Genomic DNA, 21,043 nt, shown 5'->3' with positions numbered 1-21,043 from the left:
AGGAGAATCGGTCTGTGACAGCGCGAACTGTCACAGAGGAGTTCCGCCATCCTAGTGCATGGAGCCTTCTTTTATTGAAAACTGAAGGTTGCAGACATGAATGTGGGTCATTTAATCAGAAACAACAGGAACATCATATTCTCGTATAATCAGAGCTTTTCAAGTCATTGTTTTCTTACTGAAAGATAGAAATGAGACTAACATTTTATAGAGATTATAGTGTGCAAGCAAATGATAATTATTTAACTCTAACACCCACAACCCCCCACCCCCACCCCACTCTCTGCTTTCTTCCTCTAAATCCTGTCCCCGCAACTGCGCGCTCGTTCTCAGAGACGGGAATGCGCAGTTTTAGGCACGGCAATTCACAGGTTTCCAGTTGGTACAAACTCTGTGAAATAATAGATAATAGTAAATATTCAAAGATTAACGTTTAAGTTAACGTTTTATCATCCTTCCCTTTCATTGTTTACCTGCAGAACGGACGTCATCCACACAAACTACTTCCGGGTGAAAAGTTCTGCTTCAGACGAAATATTCAAAAAATAATTTAAACCTTCATTATCCGTTTGCTACATTTTTGATTTAATATGTAAATGGGAAATATGTGGATTATTATGGTACATTGTTGTTTGGACGATAAAATCCGGCATCGCTTCATTTAAAATACTTTTCAGTTCAAATGATTGACAAACATCATCATCCAATCAGCGTTCTCCCATAGTACCTGCCTCTTCCGGTTTGGAAATGTTTTTCATTTTTGAAGATTTCGTTTTGTTTTCTGGAAATTAATTTTGTGTTCTGAAATGTTTTTCATTTTTTAATATTTCATTTTTTCCTGAAATGTTTTCATTTTTTTGTATTTCATTTTGTTTTCTGGAAATTAATTTTGTTTTCTGAAATGTTTTCATTTTTTAATTTCTTTTCTTTTCTGGAAATGAATTTTGTTTTCTGAAATGTTTTTTTCTTTTTTAAGCTTTGGTTCCTGAAATTTTGTTTTGTTTTCTAAAATGTAATACTGCTTTTTAAATTGTTGCTGTGATCTTAAAAATGTTTTTGTATCGAGTGATTTGTTGAATGGTTTGCACTTCAGGGGCACAGTAACTTTGTGACCAAATGCCCTCTTACATTTGCACACCAAATGGAGACTGGATTTGATAGTGGTTAAAAATATACAATTTATTGAAAACTTGACACAAGTTCCATTAAAAAGGTTAAAATAAACTCAGACAGTTGGACCGCACTCTAACACTGCATGAGGGCGGCTGCCTCCAGGATCGCCTCAGCCCCACTGCATTGGTAAATTTGATCAATTCAAATTCAATTGCTAAATAATAATGTATGTACAAATAGAGCAGCTCTAAAAGTAAAGTCAATTGTGAACTACGCCATTACTTTTTTTATTTTTTTTATTTTTTTTATTGAGCAACAGGAGTACAGAACATGTACAAAAACAAGGTCACATGTCAGGCACTATACAAACAATGCTCTTTTTTTTTTTTTGTAAACAAGACAAACACATAGCTGAACCCCACTCCCACCCCATCCCACAGAACATGAGAGACGTCAGAAAAATAAATATAATAATTTTAAAAAATCTATATATATACATAAATATGAAAAATATGATAATAGAAAATCAAAAAATATTTGTAAAGTGCAATTACGCCATTGCTTATAGTCAGAAGAACCAAACTCGATTGACTGTTAAAGCTCATCATAGTACCCTGCCCCTTCATGCAGTAGAAAACTGAAGCTGAAAGCTTATTTTAGACGTACAGCAGACTAACTTCCTCTGACCAGACTATTAACACGCCTTTGTAGTGTCAAGTCTAATCAAGAAACTTGAGGTTTTTACTGCGGTTAACCAACTAAACACCTGGAAATCCCCAGGTCCTGGACAGTCTAGCTGCAGAGTATGTCTGTTGTGTTTTGATGATGTCTCTGATTGCCGTGTTTTTGTAATCTCTTCTTTTAAGCACCTTTTTTTTAATTCTCTCTATTTGTCTTTATTGCACAACATATTTTAAGAATAATTTTGTTTTGAGTCGGTCTGTTTTGTTTTTTCTGCATATTTCTAAACCTTTGAAAAAGAATTTAGAGGAACAAGAAGGTTTGGTTTGTACATGAAAACCGCAAAAAGAAAAAAAAGAAAGAGGAAGAAGCTGAAGCGGAAATTGTATACATTCAGTGATTTCTTTGAAACACCAGAAGACTATCGACGCGGTTCCGTAGCCATGGGTTCCTTGGTCGCTCTGTGTGTTCTGACTGTGGTCCTGGGATTCGTTAAAACCGAGCTTCAAAACAAGGAGTTCGCTCTTGGCGGCACTTTAACGCTGAAGCCTGCGGCCTTGACGTCCTCGATCACCAGCATAACATGGAAGCACGACGACAATCTGTTAGCGGAGCAGCTCACCAGCGACTCTAAGCCGGACTACTTCCCACCGAATGAGGTCAGATTCAGCCTGAACTTTAAAACTGGAGAATTATCGATAATCAAGCTAACCGAGAAAGACGCTGGAAAATACAACGTTGAGATCAACAATGTGATCCAAAATGTCGGATATCAAGTAAAAATCATCAAACCAGTTCCTGTCCCAACGGCTGTGGTGCAACCTTTGGCGTGCAACGAAACCACACCCAACTGTACGGTGGACTGTCAAGGAGATGTTACCGGTGCCGGAACCGTCCGCTACTTCTGGAAAGAAGACGACGGAGACTGGAAAGAGTCAGCGAAGAAAAAGGAGATAAAGAACGACGCGGACACTCAGACGATTAAAGAGTTCTTTTGCAAAGTCAAGAACTCTGTGAGTGACGAAGAAAGCCCGGCCACGAAGAACCCTTTCTACAAGGAGCCGAGCTCTTCTGTGGGCAAGGTGGCCAGGATTGTCGTCACAGCCATCATCATCATCATCATCATCATTGTATGTCTTAATTAATAAAAGGTTTTAGTACTTTGAGGTTACAAATTTGCATATTTTTGGCCACAATTTAGTTATAGGAGTTGATATGTAAATACTAATTTGTGCACACAAGATACTTATATTTTTGCACAAAGTGCTCATTTGTGCACACAAATTATAAAATGCAATAATTTTGTGCACAAATTATGAATTTTGAGTACTGTATTTTTCTTTTTTTAATGTCCTGGGTTCTGTAGGATCCTGGTGTCTTCTGTTGATATGTTTTCAACCATCTCCCATGGAATGGACTTTTGGAGAAAAAAGTTAAAAAATGTTTATTTTAACAAATCAGAAACATGTAGATACGATTTGTTTTTAACTTAGCTTGTCTTTTACCACCTCTGAAACCAGAATAAGTAAAGGGTTTTCCTTCGTCTGATTGTGCCTTTTACATGAGACCATCCTAAATCCACTGTTAGATTTAATTTGTGGTGCAGCGGTGCAAAACAATTGCTGTGTGTGTGTTTTAATAAATGAGCCCATTACTATTCAACAAATGTAAACTTCTTTCTAAATAAACATTTCAGACATTTCTATTCAAATCTTTGGCGTCCAAAAAGTGTCGGAGGAAGAAAAAAAGAAGTGAAAAGAAACAGAAGCTGAAAATAGTGAATCCTTTAAAGTTTGGATATAAAGTTCACCCACGCACACACATTCACACACTGATGGCAGCTCCACTGCCAAACACTTGCATCAACTTATAACCACCAGAGGAAAGGTAGGGCTCAGCGTCTTGCCAAGAGAAACTTGGACACATTGGCGGGCTAGTTGGGAATTGAACCCATAATCTTCTGATCAGAGGTCGACCGCCCCTACCACTGCACCATAGCCGCCAGGACAAGGGCTTACTTCACCCTTCAGGAAATATGTATAAAATGGATTTGGGTGCATCCACCCCTTCAGAGGTTCACTCGATAGAGCAGTCCAACCATTATCTGCTGAATCCCTTTTTGAAGTCATGAGGTTTTTGGAGCCAACCCAGTTACTGTTGAGCAAAGGCAGGGTACACCATGAACAGATCAGTCTTTTGCAGGACCACACACTCAGGAACAATTCAAAGAATCTATAAATCGGGCTTTTGATTTTTAGTGGTCTCAGAGAAAACCAACACATACATGAGAACATGCACAGAATGAATCCAGCTGGGATTTGAACCAGGACCTTCTCTCTGTGAGGCAAGACTACTAATAACTACCCTACTGTGCCACCTGCAGATAGAACAATACCATAATTAAAACCTCTTGCAAACTCTGAAGGACCTCGAGCTCAGCTTCTCCTGGGATCGTTGATCGGGGTATTTTTTGTTGTTGCCAAGCGACAACAGCGGATCATTGCAACAGCAAACCCTTCAGACCCAGAAGTGGTAGAAAATAGTCAACAACAAAAAAGAGCAGCTGGCATACCACAACACTTATGGTGTATAAATAGTCCATGACCATCAAATAAGGTTAATACAGAAGGATGAAACAAACACAAGTGAGCCAACATGGAGCTGTGTTGACTGGCAGCCCTAGTTACAAGCAAACAACTGTAAAGAACAATAAAGAAGAATAAAAACTATAAATTTATATACAAAACTATAGACAACTAAAGTGAATGCAGATTGCAAAATACTTGCAATGATTAAAATGAACAGACTTAGTGTTTTAGACCAAATAACTAATACAGAAAAAACATGTAGCTTTACAGAGCCCTGTTCCAGAAAGAAGGTTAAGGGAAGTGCCTCAGTAAGTTTGAGAGGAAGGAAGCGGAAAACCTCAGCTTTCGGTTCTAAAAACAGAGGTATGTCTTAAGATTGTTCATTAAGACTTATTTTTGATAGATCCATACTAGAATCCCCACAGATAATTAGTGTTTTATTTTCATTGAATCCATTTAAAAGGTTTTCGAAACTGTCTGTGAAGGTTTCCACATTCGAACATGGTTTCCTACATAGCAGTACTATTTTTACCTTTCTTGGAATTCTATTTCTGGGAGAACTCTCCATTAGGTCATCAATTACAGAAGTCAATCCTTCCACTGATCTACCCTTTAAGTCACTCTCCACGTAAATAACTCGACATCTATTCACTCTGTTGCTAAGATTCAAATCCATTTATATTTAAGTCAATCACTTTCCAACCGTAAATCTATGTCTCGGATAACGCAATTAACTTAAATTTATTTTTAAATGCGTCCAAACAATCATTGATTTTGGCAAAGTTCCTATTTAAACTTTGAGGGTTGACATGAATCAATGAAAATGATCAATACAAAGACGTATAAATAATACCACCATGGATTTGTTCATCTGCATTATATCTCCAAGAATCTTTTATATGATGAAAAACATCAAGCTCTGGATCCATATTGCAATCAAAATCAAAAATGCTGTGCTCCATACAGCTAACTCTTGAAAATGTTTGAGATTAAATTAAATTTGTCATTGAACAACAAGCCGAGGCTAATATAACGAGCAACAAATGGAACGAAGTTTCTCAAAAAAGGGAAGAGACGTAAATCAAACAAAACATGAATGAGCGACATGTCAGTCATTGCTATTGTTCTTTATTATTGTTTCTCCCCAGCATCACTTTAGCTTGTCCCTGGTGGTCCATTTAAGTTAGAAACACTTTTCTGTTTCGCTTGAATTTTGTTTTGCTTCTTCGGGATCCGGCTTTTCCGAGCACTTTCAGCTTGAGTCTTTGTTAGATCCTCGTTTTGGTCCAGTGCCTTTCAGTTTCTTGGCTTGATTCAGGATATCCACTTTGAGCTTCTTGTTGGTAAATTTGATCATAATTTCAGGTTTGAACTGACAATTATTAAACTGGGAATAAGTAAAACAACAGAGTAGATTTCTTATGTTGCATATTAAAACAGACTAAGAATGTATCTCAATGAAATTGATTATGTGGAACTGAATTGTAAGAAGAACAAAACAGTATGAAGAAAGCTAAGGCCTGGACTTAAAACCCCAGATGGACTGTTTATAATGAATTGCTAAATAATAATGTATGTACAAATAGAGCAGCTCTGACAGTAAAGTCAAGGTGAACTACGCCATTACTGACAGTCAGAAGAACCAAACTTGATTGACTGATAAATGTCATCATAGTATGCTGCACCTTCACGAAGACAAAATCTGTAGCTCAAAGTTTATTAAAGACAGACAGCAGACTAACTTCCTCTGACGAGACTATTAACACGCCTCTGTAGTGTCAAGTCTAATCAAGAAACATGAGGTTTTTACTGCGGTTAACCAACTAAACACCTGGAAATCCCCAGGTCCTGGACAGTCTAGCTGCAGAGTTTTTCTGTTGTGTCTGATCTTTTTCCGTGTTTTTGTGTTCGATTCTTTAAAGCATCTTCCTTTCATTGTTTTCCTCTGTTCTTTGTCTTTATTGCACAACATATTTAAGAATCATTTTGTCTTGACTCTGTCTGTTTTGTTTTTTACGCATTTTTCTAAACCTTCAAAAAATAATTTAGCAGAACAGAAAGGATGTGGTTTGTACATGAAAGCCTCAAAAGAGACAAAAAAATAAAGAAGAAGAAGCTGAAGCGGAAATTGTATACATCCAAAGATTTCTTTGAAACACCAGAAGACTATCGACACGGTTCCGTAGCCATGGGTTCCTTGGTCGCTCTGTGTGTTCTGACTGTGGTCCTGGGATTCGTTAAAACCGAGCTTCAAAACAAGGAGTTCACTCTTGGTGGAAATTTAACGCTGAAGCCTGCGGCCTTGACGTCCTCGATCACCAGCATAACATGGAAGCACGACGACAATCTGTTAGCGGAGCAGCTCACCAGCGACTCTAAGCCGGACTACTACCCACCGAATGAGGTTAGAATCAGCTTGAACTTTAAAACTGGAGAATTATCGATAATCAAGCTAACCGAGAAAGACGCTGGAAAATACTACGTTGAGATCAACAATGTGATCCAAAATGTCGGATATCAAGTAAAAATCATCAAACGAGTTACTGCCCCAACGGTTGTGGTACCACCTTTGGCGTGCAGCGAAACCTCTACCAACTGTACGGTGGACTGTCAAGGAGATGTTACCGGTGCCGGAACCGTCCGCTACTTCTGGAAAGAAGACGACGGAGACTGGAAAGAATCAGCGAAGAGAAAGGAGATAAAGAACGACGCGGACATGCAGACGATTAAAGAGTTCTTCTGCAAAGTCAAGAACTCTGTGAGTGACGAGGAAAGCCCGGCCACGAAGAACCCTTTCTACAAGGAGACGAGCTCTTCCGTGGGTTTGGTGCCGTCCGTGGTGGCCAGGATTGTTGTCACAGTCATCATCATCATCAGTGGTCTTGCAGTTGCATTGTATGATTTAATTAATAAAAGGCATTTGGTGCCCACAAATTAGCTTTTTTTGGCCGTAAATCATTTTTAGTATTTTGAGGGCACAAATCAGCATTTTTTTGGCCACAATTTAGTTATAGGAGTTGATATGTAAATACTAATTTGTGCACACAAAATACTTATATTTTTGCACAAAGTGCTCGTTTGTGCACACAAATTATAAAATGTAATAATTTTGTGCACAAATTATGAATTTGAGTGATGTATTTTTTCTTTTTTGAATGTCCTGGGTTCTGTAGGATCCTGGTGTCTTCTGTTGATATGTTTTCAACCATCTCCTATGGAATGGACTTTTGGAGAAAAAAGTTAAAAAAATGTTTATTTTAACAAATCAGGAACATGTAGATACGATTTGTTTTTAACTTAGCTTGTCTTTTACCACCTCTGAAACCAGAATAAGTAAAGGGTTTTCCTTCATCTGATTGTGCCTTTTACATGAGACCTTCCTGTATGCACTTTTAAATTTAATTGCATTTCTGCTTAAAAGATGCAAAACAGTTGCTGTGTGTGAGTTGTAACAAATGAGCTTACTATTATTCGACAAATGTAAACTTCTTTCTAAATAAACATTTCAGACATTTCTATTCAAATCTTTGGCGTCCAAAAAGTGTCGGAGGAAGAAAAGAAGAAGTGAAGAGAAACAGAAGCTCAAAATTGTGAATCCCTTAAAGTTTGGACATAAATTTTACCAACGCACACACATTCACACACTGATGGCAGCTCCACTGCCAAACACTTGCATCAACCTTTAACCACCAGAGTAAAGGTGGGGTTCTGTTTATTGCCATGGGACACTTTGATTCATTGGCGGGCAAAGCAGAAATTGAACCTATAATATTCTGATCAGAGGTCGACCCCCCTTCCACTGCACCATGGCCGCCAGGACAAGGGCTTACTTCACCCTTCAGGAAATATGTATAAAATGGATTTCGGTGCATCCACCCCTTCAGCAGCTCACTTAGTGTTTTAGACCAAGTAAGTGAAAAAGAATAAACATGTAGCTTTACAGAGCCCTGTTCCAGAAAGCAGGTCATAGGAGGTACCTCTGTAAATTTGAGGGAAAGGAAGCGGAAAACCTCAGCTTTGGGTTCCAAAAACAGAGGTATGTTTCAGGGTATATTATGTTGCCATAGCAACTTGTGCTCTGAACGGATCGATTCCTGCTAACCCCAGTCAACTGTCGTTGTGTCCTTTGGCAAGACACTTCACCCTCCCTGTGGCTCCACTGGTGTGTGAATGCGTAGAATGAATGCGTGAATGCGAGCCAAGCCTCTACCATCACCAAGTATACATGAGGAATGAATGAAAAATGGACACATTGTAGGCGCTTTGAGCATCTGGAAAAGCGCAGATAAACCTAATCCATTAATGTTTCTAATCATATTTCTAATCACAAATGTGATTGGGTCCTTTGATGGAACACACTTTCCTATTAAAATTCCTTCAGTCAATGAAGAAACTGTTAATAGGAATCTATTGCATCAATGTGCAGGTAATTTAATTTTTAAATCACACTGATTACTTTTCCCCACTATCTATGTAATGTGTGATGCCACCCACCTCATTAAAAACATTGAAGCCAAATGACTAGGATCTGTTCAGAATTTTTAGGAAGTCATCATTGTGTCCCAAATTTCACCAGCGTATAATTTGCCATACTTTCTTTTTTTATACAATGTCATCCATTTAATGTTATGTAAATTATACACTTTAACTGCCATTATAGTACATTTTCTATGGTTACTTGCTGGGGGACAGGGGGTATCCTTGTCTGCCATATCTGATGACCCCCTACCCAGAACCTCAGCCTGGACCACAGGCACAATTCAATCTGGCCCACAGCAGAACCCGGGTCAGGTTGGAGATGACCATCGGCATCCTGAAGGCAAGATTTTAGTACCAATGTGGGCTCAGGTTCACACCAGAGAGGGCATGTGACATTACAGCTACAGGTGTTCTTCACAACGTCGCCATGATGAGAGGTGAGAGGGCCCCGCCACCTCTTGATGAAGACGGCCAAGCCTCAGTAAACCCCGTTGACCAAAGAGATGGCAGGGTGGTACGGGACAGGATTTGCCTAAATTATTTCTAATAAAATCAAGAGTCAAAGGCTGATTGTTTTTTTATATTTGCTGTAATAAAAGGGATTTATTGCTTTATACTCCATTCAGCAACAGATTAAATGTTCACATACTGTTTCTCACCTTAAGCTTGTGCTCCAGTTTTAAGGCTGGTCTTTTTGGCATTAAGTTGTATGAGGTCCATCTCAAGATCATATTTTCTAATCTCCCTTAGAATATGGACCTTATACAGCTCTCTAGGCAGCTACTAAGACAAAGTAATTCCACATAGAATTAGACGTTTTCAATACAGACCAAATATTAACATGAGAAATTGTAGCTGCAGAAATGTTCTTTCACTGCTAAAATTCATGGTGGAGGTACACTGACCCTCATTTTCTTTTACATCTCCAGTATTATTCTGTAAAATTATGACAATTTTAAAAAAATAAAGAGGTGGGGCATCATATACCTCAATGAATCTCACGGTGTCAATTTCTGTTACAGCAGTGGTCTTTTCATCTTCATCCTACAGTGTAAAAATGTAAAGATGCTTGATCTACCAAACAAAGATCTACAGAAAATCACTTAAAGTTAGTGTGGTAATGGTAAGGAGGGTCCAGTAACACAAACTGACCATCAGCATCTGCAATACAATGAAACCAATAAGATTGGGTATTTTCACACTTAATAAGGAAAATCAGTATACATTATACATCTGCAGTAATATAAAATCAAATCTAAAATAAAAATGCATGACACATTTAGAATGCATTTGTCATTACTTCAATGCCTTATTTAAATGAGTGTTAATTTTCTTTAAACACTGATGCCCAGGGACATCAAAACAGCAGAACTTATGTGAAATACCTACATTTGACTAAGCCACTTGGGTTTGCAGCAGAGTCTGAACTGCTCCCTGGAATCCCATCAATTACAGGTAACCCTGGGGGGGGGGGGGGGGGGGGGGGGGGTATCCCTGTCTGTTTTACGGTAATGAAATACAGTAATATTACTGAAAAACTTTTTGCTGATGCAGCCGTATTACTTTTAGTCATAGGGGTAGACTCTTCATACACTTCAAAACTTATATTGATTTCATTCTCAGCTTTTGGCCATGACTAAACTTTCCTCTTCAAGGTTGTAAATGTCATAGCGCTCCCTGCAGGACAATGCCTGAAACCCAGTCATGGACAACCTCTAAACTTGTGAATCTCCACTAAGTGCTTTGTCCCTCTTGCTTGTTTATTTAAATTTTAGACTACAATAAAAGCATTCATCACTTTTCAATAAAACGTGAAAGAAAAAAAACATGACTTTATTTAATGACTACTTAAGTTTTGTAAAAAAAAAAAAAAAAAAAAATGAATCTGGGATCTTCATCCTCTTTCCAATCCACTGCTGTAGAAAATTCAGAAAAAATACTTTTTGATCAAAACTTGGTGTGATTGATCTTTGTCATTTTGACTTGTGTTGACTGAGATTCACCTAGAAGAACAATTGCTCTTGAAGACGATGTTCTCAAAGTTTGGCTCCATGACCAAACTTTCGTAGCAAGTGCTCATCTCGTCTTACAGGGAGTCCTGGACACAGGATAGGAAAAGCTGATGTAAACTGGGAGATCCTGTCACCTGCAGTGTTTGGGAAACCAGAAGAGCGTTCTTGTCTGAAGGTCTGACCGGTGGGAACGTCCTGCTGCAGCTCCTCCTGCAGGAAGCTGCTGACCAGATGCTGGCTCCTGCTGATGTTCTCCAGCAGCTCCTCCTGCTGCTTGTCCAGGACGCTCCAGTCTACAGAGTTCTGCTTCTGCACGGCTATGAGGGCTTGCTTCATGTCCTCCCGCCGCTCAGACAGATGCTCCTCATTGGTCCTGAGCTGCTGGGAGCAGAACGTCTGAACACTCTGCAACAAGCAAAGAGACAGAATTGAGTTATTGCTGAAACACAAACAGGATCTTGGATCTGGTTTGGAAGCCAACATTTCCATGTTTCCTTGAACAGTCTGTACCTGCTGCAGGGCCTGAGCTTCAGTGGAGATGGACCCCATCACGGCCAGCAGCTCCTGGTTCTGGTGGTCTGCATGCTGCCCGGCTCTGAGGCTCCACTGGACGTCCCGCTCCACCAGACCTGCAGTCACAGCAACACTGATGTCAACCCTGAACTCCTCAGGAGGAGGGACGTCCTTCTAGGTTTTAAACAGAAGGTCTTCAAAGTGTTGAGTTGAATGTGTTCTTTGAGATTTAGCTGTGAAGGAATATGAGTAAAGATGGACAGAAGTTCTCCAGATGGAGAGAAACACCTGCTCCCCCCAGACATCATTTTGAGCAACAGTCTGTTCCAGCAGGACATGGCTTCAAATTTTAACAAAAATTTAGAACCCGGTTGAATCAACTTGTACATCTGAAGATTGCAGAAAAGTGGTACCTGACACGGAGCTGTGCAGGTCGGAGCAGTAGCCGTCCATCTCCGTCAGAAACTGCAGGTTCTCCTCGGTGGTCAGACGCAGAGAGGAGGCGATGGAGGAGGAGGAGGATTGGAGGACTTGGGCCTGTCCTGAAAGCTGATCCTCTACAAAGCTGCAACCGCTGCAGATCAGAGAACCCCGACGTTACAGACGTTCAGACAGCAGAGGAGAAATCCTCCAAACTTTCAAACTCACCTGCTGATGTTCTCCTGGAGCTGCAGCACTGGAGTCTGCAGAGCTCTGGAGGCCGAGTGCAGCTGGGTCAAGTCCTGTTGGGCCTGCATGGACAGCAGGGTGAGCTGGTCCTGCAGACACTGGATGGTGTCCTTCATGCTCTGAAAACACAGAAGGCTGCATCAGTGCTCCTTCTCCTCTGAGAGGTTGGATTTTGAGACTATGACCCAAGCGGGCTCCACACGGCGTCTTACCGCCTGCTGTCGCTCCTGCACTTGTTGGATCTCCTTCTCCAGCTTGTCGTGCTCGGCCTGCAGCGCTCCCAGACCTTGGACGGCCGTCTGCCGCAGACCCACCAGCTCCTGGACCAGACCGCCGAGGAACCCACCCACCTCCTTCATGGCCTCCACCTGGCAGGAAGAGGAGGAGTTCAGATGCAGCTTTTCAGTCAAAATAAACAAAGATGCTGGATGTGGACTCACCTGAGAGGCCAAAGCTCGCTGCGTCTCCACCGAGGATTTCAGAGAGCCACTGAGCTCTTTGACGGCTGTCAGCCCCATCAGAGTCCGGGTCATCAGGACGTCCTCCATGTCCTGCCGATTTTCCTCCTGAAAAGAGCAGATGCAGTTCAAGGCTGCATTTTCAACCAAATGTTCTTCACCCGTTCAGCAGTTTTTAAGTGGAAATGTCGTTTTTAGCCTCTTCAATCTGAAACATTTTGCCGTTAAAAGAATAGACAAATGAAAACAAAGCGTCTTTCACAATTTTCACATTTACATTTGATGCAATAGTTAACACTTTTGTAGGAGTTTAGGGTAGAAATTCACACTTCATGCGTCTAACCTAAAACTATTTTATCTTAAACATCAATACAGGTTTTAACCTCCAGAATGATTTTTTCCAACCAAACGTGTGGCTTTGAGGTCAGGAGAGCGGCTCACCAGCAGCTGCAGCAGACTCTCTTTGTCCTGCAGACACAGCGCCTCATGCTGCTGCACCTTCTCCTGAAAGCGACCCACGCCCTCACTGACCAGCGATCTGACTCCACCCACAAACGACTCCATGGTGGTCACGGCGCCGTTCACTGCCGCCTCATTCTTCGCGATCAAACCATCTGGAAAAGTGCAGACAGAGTTTCAGTGGTTTCCAAAATCCTCCACATCTTCTGCAGTAGAGTTCCACAGGTTTCTGAAAATTCAAATTTGTGACATTTTCAGCCCATAACTGCTGTGTTTTCAAATCTCTCCAAAAGTACAAACATCACTACAATAACACGGTAAAATCATGGCTGCACAGTAACATGGTCCAGAAGCTCAGGTGTCACAGACAGTCAGAGACCCGTTTCTGGTTCTCTCACCGATGGCCTGAGAGCAGCTGCTCAGCATGCGGCTGTGTTTGGCTCGGTGCTCCTCAATGCAGAGCTGCATGGAGCTGAAGGCGCCGTCCATCCTCTGAGCGAAGCTCTGCTGCATCTGCAGGTTCAGAGCGGACCATCAGTCTTGCTGAAAGTCAATGCTGGATGAACAGACATGAATGGATCTTTATCTGAGCGGACGGCAGCAGCCAATGAACTGCAGGAAAATACATGTTTAAAAAAGAAATAAAGCTTCAAGTTTCACATTCATGTTCATAATATTTTCCCTTTTTATTTGATCATTTCCTAGTCTCCAGTTTGGAGAGGTTTCTATAGCAACTCTAAATGGTTAGTTAAACTCCTAAATGATCAGATGTCAAATTTAAATGGGTTTAAAACCAAAGATTCACTCGGTCACTAATTCAGGTATTCCTATAACAGAAGCAATAACTGGAACGCAGGTGCAGAGAGAACTCCAGCTTTGACTGATATGAAAAGACAAATACCAGGCAGACCTCAGTGTCAGATCAGAAGGAAGGTTTAGGAAGCATGAGGGACACTGAATTTTAAACAGCCACTGATTACTAAATGAAGGCAGCTGCAGACTTCTCCACCACAGCCACGGGGGGGGGGGGGGGGGGGGGGGGGGGGGGCAATAAAACCAACAGCCAACAGGGCATTTCCTGATTTTAATGTTTATTTTTTAAAATAAGGTTTATTGGACCTCAGTTAATCAAAACTTTAATAAAAATTAGACACATTATCCAGTCTTGAAACTGTTTTAGTTGCATTGAAAACAAACCTGAAACACGTTCTTTAATTCCCTAAATAATAATCTAAATCCTTCTCTCATTAATTTACTGCCATAGTTTTCGCAGAAACTCAAGATAAATCTGGATGATGAATTCAGCTTGGTAGAGCTCTGGTACCCTCCTTTTCTTCCTCCTTCTCCTATTCCTCCTCCTCCTCGTCCTCCTCCATGACAGCGATCTTGTCCATGTACTCCTCGTGAGCTGTGATCTGTGACATCATGCTCCTAACGGACAAAGCAGCTGCATCAAACCAACTTTGACCAGAAGACGGCTGGATGAAGAACAAACATCACCTCCAAACAGTCTGACTGAAAATCACAGCCTTCCTAAGGATTGACTGAAGCGTCAGCACCCCCTTCAGGCCAATAAGAAGAACTATAACTACTGTGTTTGTTGACCTCAAGATGCTGGAATTTCGTACAAGACTCATTGGTGTGACTTTAATTTGGACTTTTCCACAAATAAATTTTAAACAAATTAATAAAAATTATAATTAATAATAATTATAATAAAACGCTGCAGGCGAGCCGCAAGTTCCCAGCTCCATTCCAACCTGATCCATCCACTTGTAGACAACCAGATCCATGTTTTATTTGATTTTATTTTCATTTGATTACTTCTTACTCCCAGTACTTTGCGTTAATGTACATTATATTTAAAGATGTTTTTCTTTCATTTAAACAAAAATTTCAGTGCAAACGAACAAAAATTCTCTGAAAGATGTTTTAGTGTGAAAGTCTAGTAGCTCTGAAGAGGAGAACCAGGATGTAAAAAAAAACACTTTTTTTCCAAAACCTTTATTGTAAATGCCAGGTACAGTACAAAAATAGTAATATACATTGCACAGTAATAAAAACAAGGAATGAAACGTTCATTAAATACCGGGTCAGATGAATAAATGAAAGCACATAATGTTTATGTAAAGCTAAATTTGAGAAAATATTACACATTTTAAGCAATTTTATGTTCGTAAAAAATTCAAGAGATTTTAATGCTTTATTTTTCTTTTGAAAAATATCTTCAACATATGCCTGACCTCCCCCCAAAAAGAAATGTGGAAATTTTGAGATACTGCGCCAAAAGCTATACTCTCTAAAGTCATTGGGATGTTACATTGGCGAGAAATTTAACATCACAAAATATATGACCCTTTGTGTTAAAGTCCCACATTCAGATCATGTCTTGATCTATTTACAAAGCGCTCCCAGTGGTCTTTTAATTATGACTATGGTGTTTTTAGCCTAAATCAAAAGACCAGTGTCATTTCTAGGACATAGTTTCTTCAGTGCTGCAGGAAATCATCAGAAATTCCCCTCTGAGTCGTCTGCGGAACTGTTGGGGCAGAGAAAGCCTGTCCCTACTTCTTGTCATCCATCTGTTCACACTCTCTCCCACTAGCTTGCAGTCCCTCGCACCCCCTACTTAACATTACTGGTGCAACAAAAATGGCGAGCAATATCTGAGCTATCCAGCTGTTCTGATCCAAATTCCAGCTCAGAAGTGAAAAACAAAGACATTCATGGATTTATTTGTCTGCAAGTGGATGCATCAGAATGGAGCAGAGCAAAGAGCTTGTGAACTGCCGATTATCATTGCAACGTCACAACTACGATATTTGTCTTCTGCTCCTCACAACGAATTATATAAAGAAAAACGTAGAAATGCAGGTTTGAGCTTAATTTTTCTCGATTCGCCAAAATCTTACTATTTTGAAACCTATCTATCTATATACCCAGGCTGTGTCCCACCAAAGTGGGGTAGCCTAGACAGGGCTCACATTCTTAAATCCCTCCTTCTCTTCCCCAAACCCTCCTCCTTCAGTGTGTGCATGTGTGTGTGCGCGTGTGTGTGATTTTGAAACCTAAAAACAAAAAATGGGGATTTATAGAGAATACCCTTGTTTCAGATTAAACCATTATGAGGAGAGATGTGTTCGTATCAGCAACCATGAGAGAAAAATATTCCGTTGGCATGGTGGTTGAAGCGACACGCTTTAACTAAGCTCACCAGAACTCGCCCTGATAAAATAATTATTTTGGGACTGAGATACTTATCCCATCGAGGAAAATATTTTTGATTGGATTATTTTACTTCAAGCGAATCTTCCGGTGTTGCTGAGACAGTGTTTTAAAAATGAAAAAAGGCGACGCTAAGCTGGCAACAGCACCACAGACGAGCACCACTGACCACGACTACACACCGATGGAGGCAAGAAGTAACATGAAAAGGAAACCTGGTTCAAGTACCCCTATTAAAGCTTCAGCTCCGCCTTCCAAGATGAACACAGTTCAAGAGCCTGCTGCATCTCTTAACAAAATTCTAATCACTGCCATTGAAAACGTAACCAGCAATATTTAAGACTTTGGACATCAGCTAAAAGAAAACTCCTTCATGGTGGCAAACATCTCCCGACTCGTGGAAATGAATGCAGCTGAGATCAAAGAATGCAAGGTGAAGATTAAAGAGATGGAAAAAGAAATTCCACAACTTGTTAAAGAAAACAAGGAGCTAAAAGAAAAAGTAGCTGAAATGGGAAGATACAAACGGCGATGGAACCTAAAAATTCAATGATTAAAAGAAAGAGGTGACGAGAACATCCGAGAAGTCCTCATAGGAATCCTGTCCCAGATCGCTCCGGATTGGAATTGGAATTGGATTGGAATTAATGATGAAACATACTGTCAAAGCATTATTAATACAATTACTAAAATGAACAGGGAGGCTCAATTCACATCTTATAGAGATAGATGGGAGTTTTTTTTAAATATAAAGTAAGACAAATTTCAATATCTAGAGGTAAGCAGAGGAGTAAGCAATATAAACTGAAGGAAGAAGAAATTATCAAAGAAATAAACTCAATATGTCACAATTTGGACTCAGATGAAAATCATAAACAAAAAATGATCATCTTGCAATCCTCCTTGGATAAAATGTACATAAATAAGGCCAAAGGTGCATATATCAGATCGAGAGCAAGATGGATTGAGGAATTTGAAAAAAAGCTCTTGCTTATTTCTGTAGACTAGAAAAAAGAAGGCAAGAGCGAAACAGTGTAAAAGCGTTGTTAATTAAAAAGGTGCAGCGCACAGATCCTACAACAATTACAAAATAATTTTTTCAGTTCTACGGTGAGCTATACTCATTTTCATACTCCCTTCATGATGCTGAAGCCTTTTTTAAAACAAATCAAACATTTGGTCCCTAAAATAGATGATGGCAGAGATCACCATGTCAGAGGTAGAAGATGCTATAAGATGCTTAGCTTTGGACAAATTTCCAGGTTCAGATGGGCTGAATGTTGATTTTTATAGACATTTCTGGGAACATGTGAAAGACCTGCTTTATCTGACAATGAAGGAAATAACTAACACGCACACTCTACCAACAACTATGAAGCAAGGCAACATAACTCTTATACCTTAGTCTGGCAAAGATCCTCGACTGATTGATAATCTGAGACTAATTACCCTACTTAATAACGACTATAAAATCTTGACCCACATATTTGCCAACAGAATGAAAACTGAAATGTCCCAGATTATTTCTGACACTCAGTCTGGCTTTCTGAAAGGCCGATCCATTCATAATAACATCCACCTCATATGGGATCTGTTAGATTACAATCATCTGATCGAAGACAATGGCTTCATTATGTTTCTTAATTTTTTTAAAGCCTTTGACAGTCCAGAACATCAATTCATGTTTCAAACTTTAGATTTATTTGCTTTCAGACCCAACTTTATCAATCTCACCAAAACACTAAAAGAGATAGAAACAGTGTCATTTCATTGCCACATTGGACCTCGTCGAGATTCTCCATTAACAAAGGAGTTAAACAAGGTTGTCCAATCTCTCCTTAACTTTTCATCATAGCAGCTGAAATGTTATCCATTTGGATAAAAAAAAATCAAAATTTGAGAAACTAAATGCTTTAGGCTCCCAAATAATTTATAAGCAGAACTTTAGTCCGCACACCACGCCTCTTTGGAACTGCTGTTATGTGTTACAAAGAAACAAATTCTTGTTTTACAATACCTGGCTGACCAAAGCAGTGTTTTTCAACCAGTGTGCCACGGCACACTAGTGTACCGTGGGAGATGGTCAAGTGTGCCGTGGGAAATTGCCCTCATTAACTGATTTAACAACATTTTCCATCTCCAGGATTTCAGTTCTTTGTTCATCCCTACAGGCCCTGATAAAACACTAAGAAATTAGGAATATGAAAGATCATAAAATACTTCCTGTCTCCGGCTCGACTCGCGCCTTTGACTGTCCCCACAACCACGGCTGGATGAAGCTTGTCTGCTGGACTTTTATATATGTAGTTGTAGATTTAGATAAGTTAATTCTTCTCTAAGAGTTCTGGTAAATCGCCTGTCCGTCCTGGGGGAGGATCCCTCCTTCATGTGGGCACCCCTGAGGTTTCTTCGTTTTTTCCGGAATCCGTTTTTTTTGGGAGTTTTTCCTTACCGCGAAGGGGGGTCTAAGGGCAGGGATGCCAGTATAGCTTAGTCAGTTTGTTAGTTCATTTTAGTATTTTTCTATTGAACTCTTTGTATTCGTGATCCTTTTGATTTCATGTTTTACTTCGAAGCCCATCGAGACAACTGTTGTTGTGATTTTGGGCTATACAAATAAAATTGAATTGAATTGAATTGAACTCTGTGAGTGACGAGGAAAGCCCGGCTACGAAGAACCCTTTCTACAAGCCGGAGACGAGCTCTTCCGTGGGTTATATTGTGGCCGGGATCTTGATTATCCTCGGAGTCATTGTCATCGGCGCCGCAGTTGCATATAAAAAGGGATTCTTCTGGAAATGTGTTCAGAAGACCTACAAGACAACCGGAAAATCTTATGCTGAGGCTGCAAAGCTGCTGATTAAGCCGAAAGAGTCCAACTCGCCAGCTACGGGTGCCGACGGTGGTTCCGCCACTGAACCAGCCATCAAAAGTGACCCAGCTCCGACGCCCAGCCCTGAACCACTCTAACAGCACATACAAGAGTATGGACATAATCTGTACGTTTTAAGGTGGATCTGGAAAGTAACATGCTGTTGAATGTTTTGCTGCTATTTGGAAGGTTCCCACAAGGCTGTCATCTGTTGTTTTTATGCATGGATTCACTTCTGGGCCATGCAACAAACTGGTGAACCAGACTTTGCCCAACATCAAACCCTGTGATCCCAAATGGATACAGCAGGGTCTGAAGATGGATGGATTCATGGCTTCACCTTGGCTCTGAACTGGTAATAACAGAGAGACAAGACTCTAAATGCACCATTCCTGTGGATGCTGCAGCTCGTGGAAAGATCCTCCTCTGACTGCCTTCTGTGGATGCATGAAGCCGTCTCCTGTGGAAACATCTGAGACTCGCGTTTGGACTTTTAGGGAGAAAATTTTTTTAATGAAAAACTCAAACATGAACAGGTTGGAGGATTTCACTTTCATCTGATTGTGCCTTTAGTTTACATCAGGGGTCTCAAATTCGTGGCCCGCGGGTTAGTTGCGGCCCCCCAAGATGGTATTTTGTGGCCCCCGCCTTATTATGAAAGTGTAATATTAATGTGTCCCAGCAGTTTGTATGGCTGAGGTCACCAGCCACCACCAGTAGGCCTGTTTTTGACTTGTGTTCTCTTTTCTTTCTGTATTGTTGGTTTTTGCTCCTCCCCCTGCAAAAGAGTGCAGACGCTTTTTCCCCTTCTCCTGCCGCTTCCTGCTTTATTTGCTTTTTAATAATTTAATTAATCATTTTTAATTATTTTACCTCATCCACAACTCCTGGAATATCAGACTGGTCATTTTTTTTTGTGACTTCCACCTATACAAATCAATATTTTTACGTCTGACAAGCCAGCGACATGTCCGGAAGAGGAAGAAAAACAAACTCCCACTGTGAACGCTGTCGGATCTACCAACAAGAAATAAAAGAGCTACAAACACGGATATTTACTTTGGAAACTGAAAATGGACTTCACAAGACCCTTCCAGTAACATCGGGTGGTAAGAAGCCTGCTCTTACTACAAATGAGAAGAATAACAGTGACATAGACCTGAGTGATGTTGTGTCCTTTCCGAAACTTTGTGCGGAGGAACTCTGTGTCAAGCCAAAGCGTAAAGATGACATAACATCCGAAATAAAGCTCACAAACAGATTTTTACCCCTAACACAATGTGATGTTAAAGAACAAAGTGAAATTGGACCACAGAATAGGAGTCATAATGTTGGCAACAAAGCACAGGCAGAAAGAAAATCTGTGCCAAACGTCAAGGTCAGAGATACGCTGCTGCTTGGAGATGGCGCTATCAGTGGAGTCAGCCACAGAAGAATGCAAACTTTATGTTGCCCAAGTTCTACTGTTCCAGTGATTACAGGACTCTTATCTAAAGTCTTGTACCAAGGAGTCAAACGAATAATCATCCATGTAGGTGCTGTCAATATCAAAAAAGAACAATCTGAACGTTTGAAAAAATTGAAGAGATTGACAAGGTAGAGGTTGAAGCATTCATCAGTGGACCTCTTCCTAACATTGATGGGGTGTCACTCAAGTTCAGCCGTCTGTTTCAGCTGAACAATTGGCTCTCCAGAGAGTGTGCTTCCAGAGGATTTCATTACATTGAGAACTTCAATACATTCTGGAAACGAAAGGACCTATTCATGGGAAGAGGCCCACACCTGAACAGAGGTGGAGCAAGAGAGTTAGTGAAGAACCTCCTCCACGCTCTGGGGCAAAGAGGCCAAGGCCCTGAAAAGGCAGTAAGGAAGGACCGAGCCAGTGTCCCAGGAACCACAGCACAACGGCAACAACAACTACCTCCACCACCACCACCGGTCAAAGACTTGGATCCGGCAGCACCAGCACCACAA

The 21,043-nt window shown here is 40.6% G+C and overlaps 3 protein-coding genes across 5 annotated transcripts; 2 read left to right on the top strand and 1 right to left on the bottom strand.

The window, feature by feature from the left end:
- Nucleotides 1–2,175: 2,175 nt before the first annotated feature.
- Nucleotides 2,176–3,495, top strand: LOC110016495. Its single transcript, XM_020709336.2, has one exon. It carries the CDS (start codon nucleotides 2,238–2,240, stop codon nucleotides 2,937–2,939), a length of 702 nt encoding a protein of 233 aa, XP_020564995.1. The 5' UTR covers nucleotides 2,176–2,237; the 3' UTR covers nucleotides 2,940–3,495.
- Nucleotides 3,496–6,569: 3,074 nt separating this feature from the next.
- LOC110016571 lies at nucleotides 6,570–19,569 on the top strand. Its single transcript, XM_020709832.2, has 2 exons — nucleotides 6,570–7,185; nucleotides 18,889–19,569. Exons 1-2 carry the CDS (start codon nucleotides 6,571–6,573, stop codon nucleotides 19,165–19,167), a joined length of 894 nt encoding a protein of 297 aa, XP_020565491.2. The 5' UTR covers nucleotide 6,570; the 3' UTR covers nucleotides 19,168–19,569.
- Nucleotides 10,596–13,928, bottom strand: LOC101164498 (kinesin-like protein KIF11-B). 3 transcript variants are annotated; one of them, XM_020709335.2, is made up of 10 exons: nucleotides 13,883–13,928; nucleotides 13,371–13,485; nucleotides 12,955–13,127; nucleotides 12,496–12,621; nucleotides 12,268–12,423; nucleotides 12,035–12,174; nucleotides 11,800–11,960; nucleotides 11,384–11,502; nucleotides 11,056–11,278; nucleotides 10,596–10,959 (listed from the first exon to the last, which is right to left on the bottom strand). In XM_020709335.2, the coding sequence occupies exons 2-10, from the start codon at nucleotides 13,483–13,485 to the stop codon at nucleotides 10,898–10,900; spliced, it is 1,275 nt and encodes a 424-aa protein (XP_020564994.2). In that variant the 5' UTR covers nucleotides 13,883–13,928; the 3' UTR covers nucleotides 10,596–10,897. The 3 variants fall into 3 exon arrangements, with proteins under 3 accessions (XP_020564994.2, XP_023819486.1, XP_023819487.1); XM_023963718.1 differs by lacking the exon at nucleotides 13,883–13,928 and having other exon boundaries at nucleotides 10,596–10,777; nucleotides 10,865–10,959; nucleotides 13,371–13,521; XM_023963719.1 differs by lacking the exon at nucleotides 13,883–13,928 and having other exon boundaries at nucleotides 10,596–10,774; nucleotides 10,865–10,959; nucleotides 13,371–13,521.
- Nucleotides 19,570–21,043: the final 1,474 nt, after the last annotated feature.

This window comes from Oryzias latipes, chromosome 15, assembly GCF_002234675.1.
Source record: "Oryzias latipes chromosome 15, ASM223467v1".
NCBI lineage: Eukaryota > Metazoa > Chordata > Actinopteri > Beloniformes > Adrianichthyidae > Oryzias > Oryzias latipes.
This window is presented reverse-complemented; position numbering and strand designations above follow the sequence as displayed.

Coding starts and splice junctions, on each gene's coding strand:
- LOC110016495 (XM_020709336.2), top strand. CDS start 2,238: ATGGGTTCCTTGGTCGCTCTGTGTGTTCTGACTGTGGTCCTGGGATTC.
- LOC110016571 (XM_020709832.2), top strand. CDS start 6,571: ATGGGTTCCTTGGTCGCTCTGTGTGTTCTGACTGTGGTCCTGGGATTC. Junction 7,186..18,888: donor CGAAGAACCCTTTCTACAAG/GAGACGAGCTCT, acceptor CCTTTCTACAAG/CCGGAGACGAGCTCTTCCGT.
- LOC101164498 (XM_020709335.2), bottom strand. CDS start 13,485: ATGCAGCAGAGCTTCGCTCAGAGGATGGACGGCGCCTTCAGCTCCATG. Junction 13,128..13,370: donor CAGCTGCTCTCAGGCCATCG/GTGAGAGAACCA, acceptor GCACTTTTCCAG/ATGGTTTGATCGCGAAGAAT. Junction 12,424..12,495: donor AGCGAGCTTTGGCCTCTCAG/GTGAGTCCACAT, acceptor TCTTCCTGCCAG/GTGGAGGCCATGAAGGAGGT.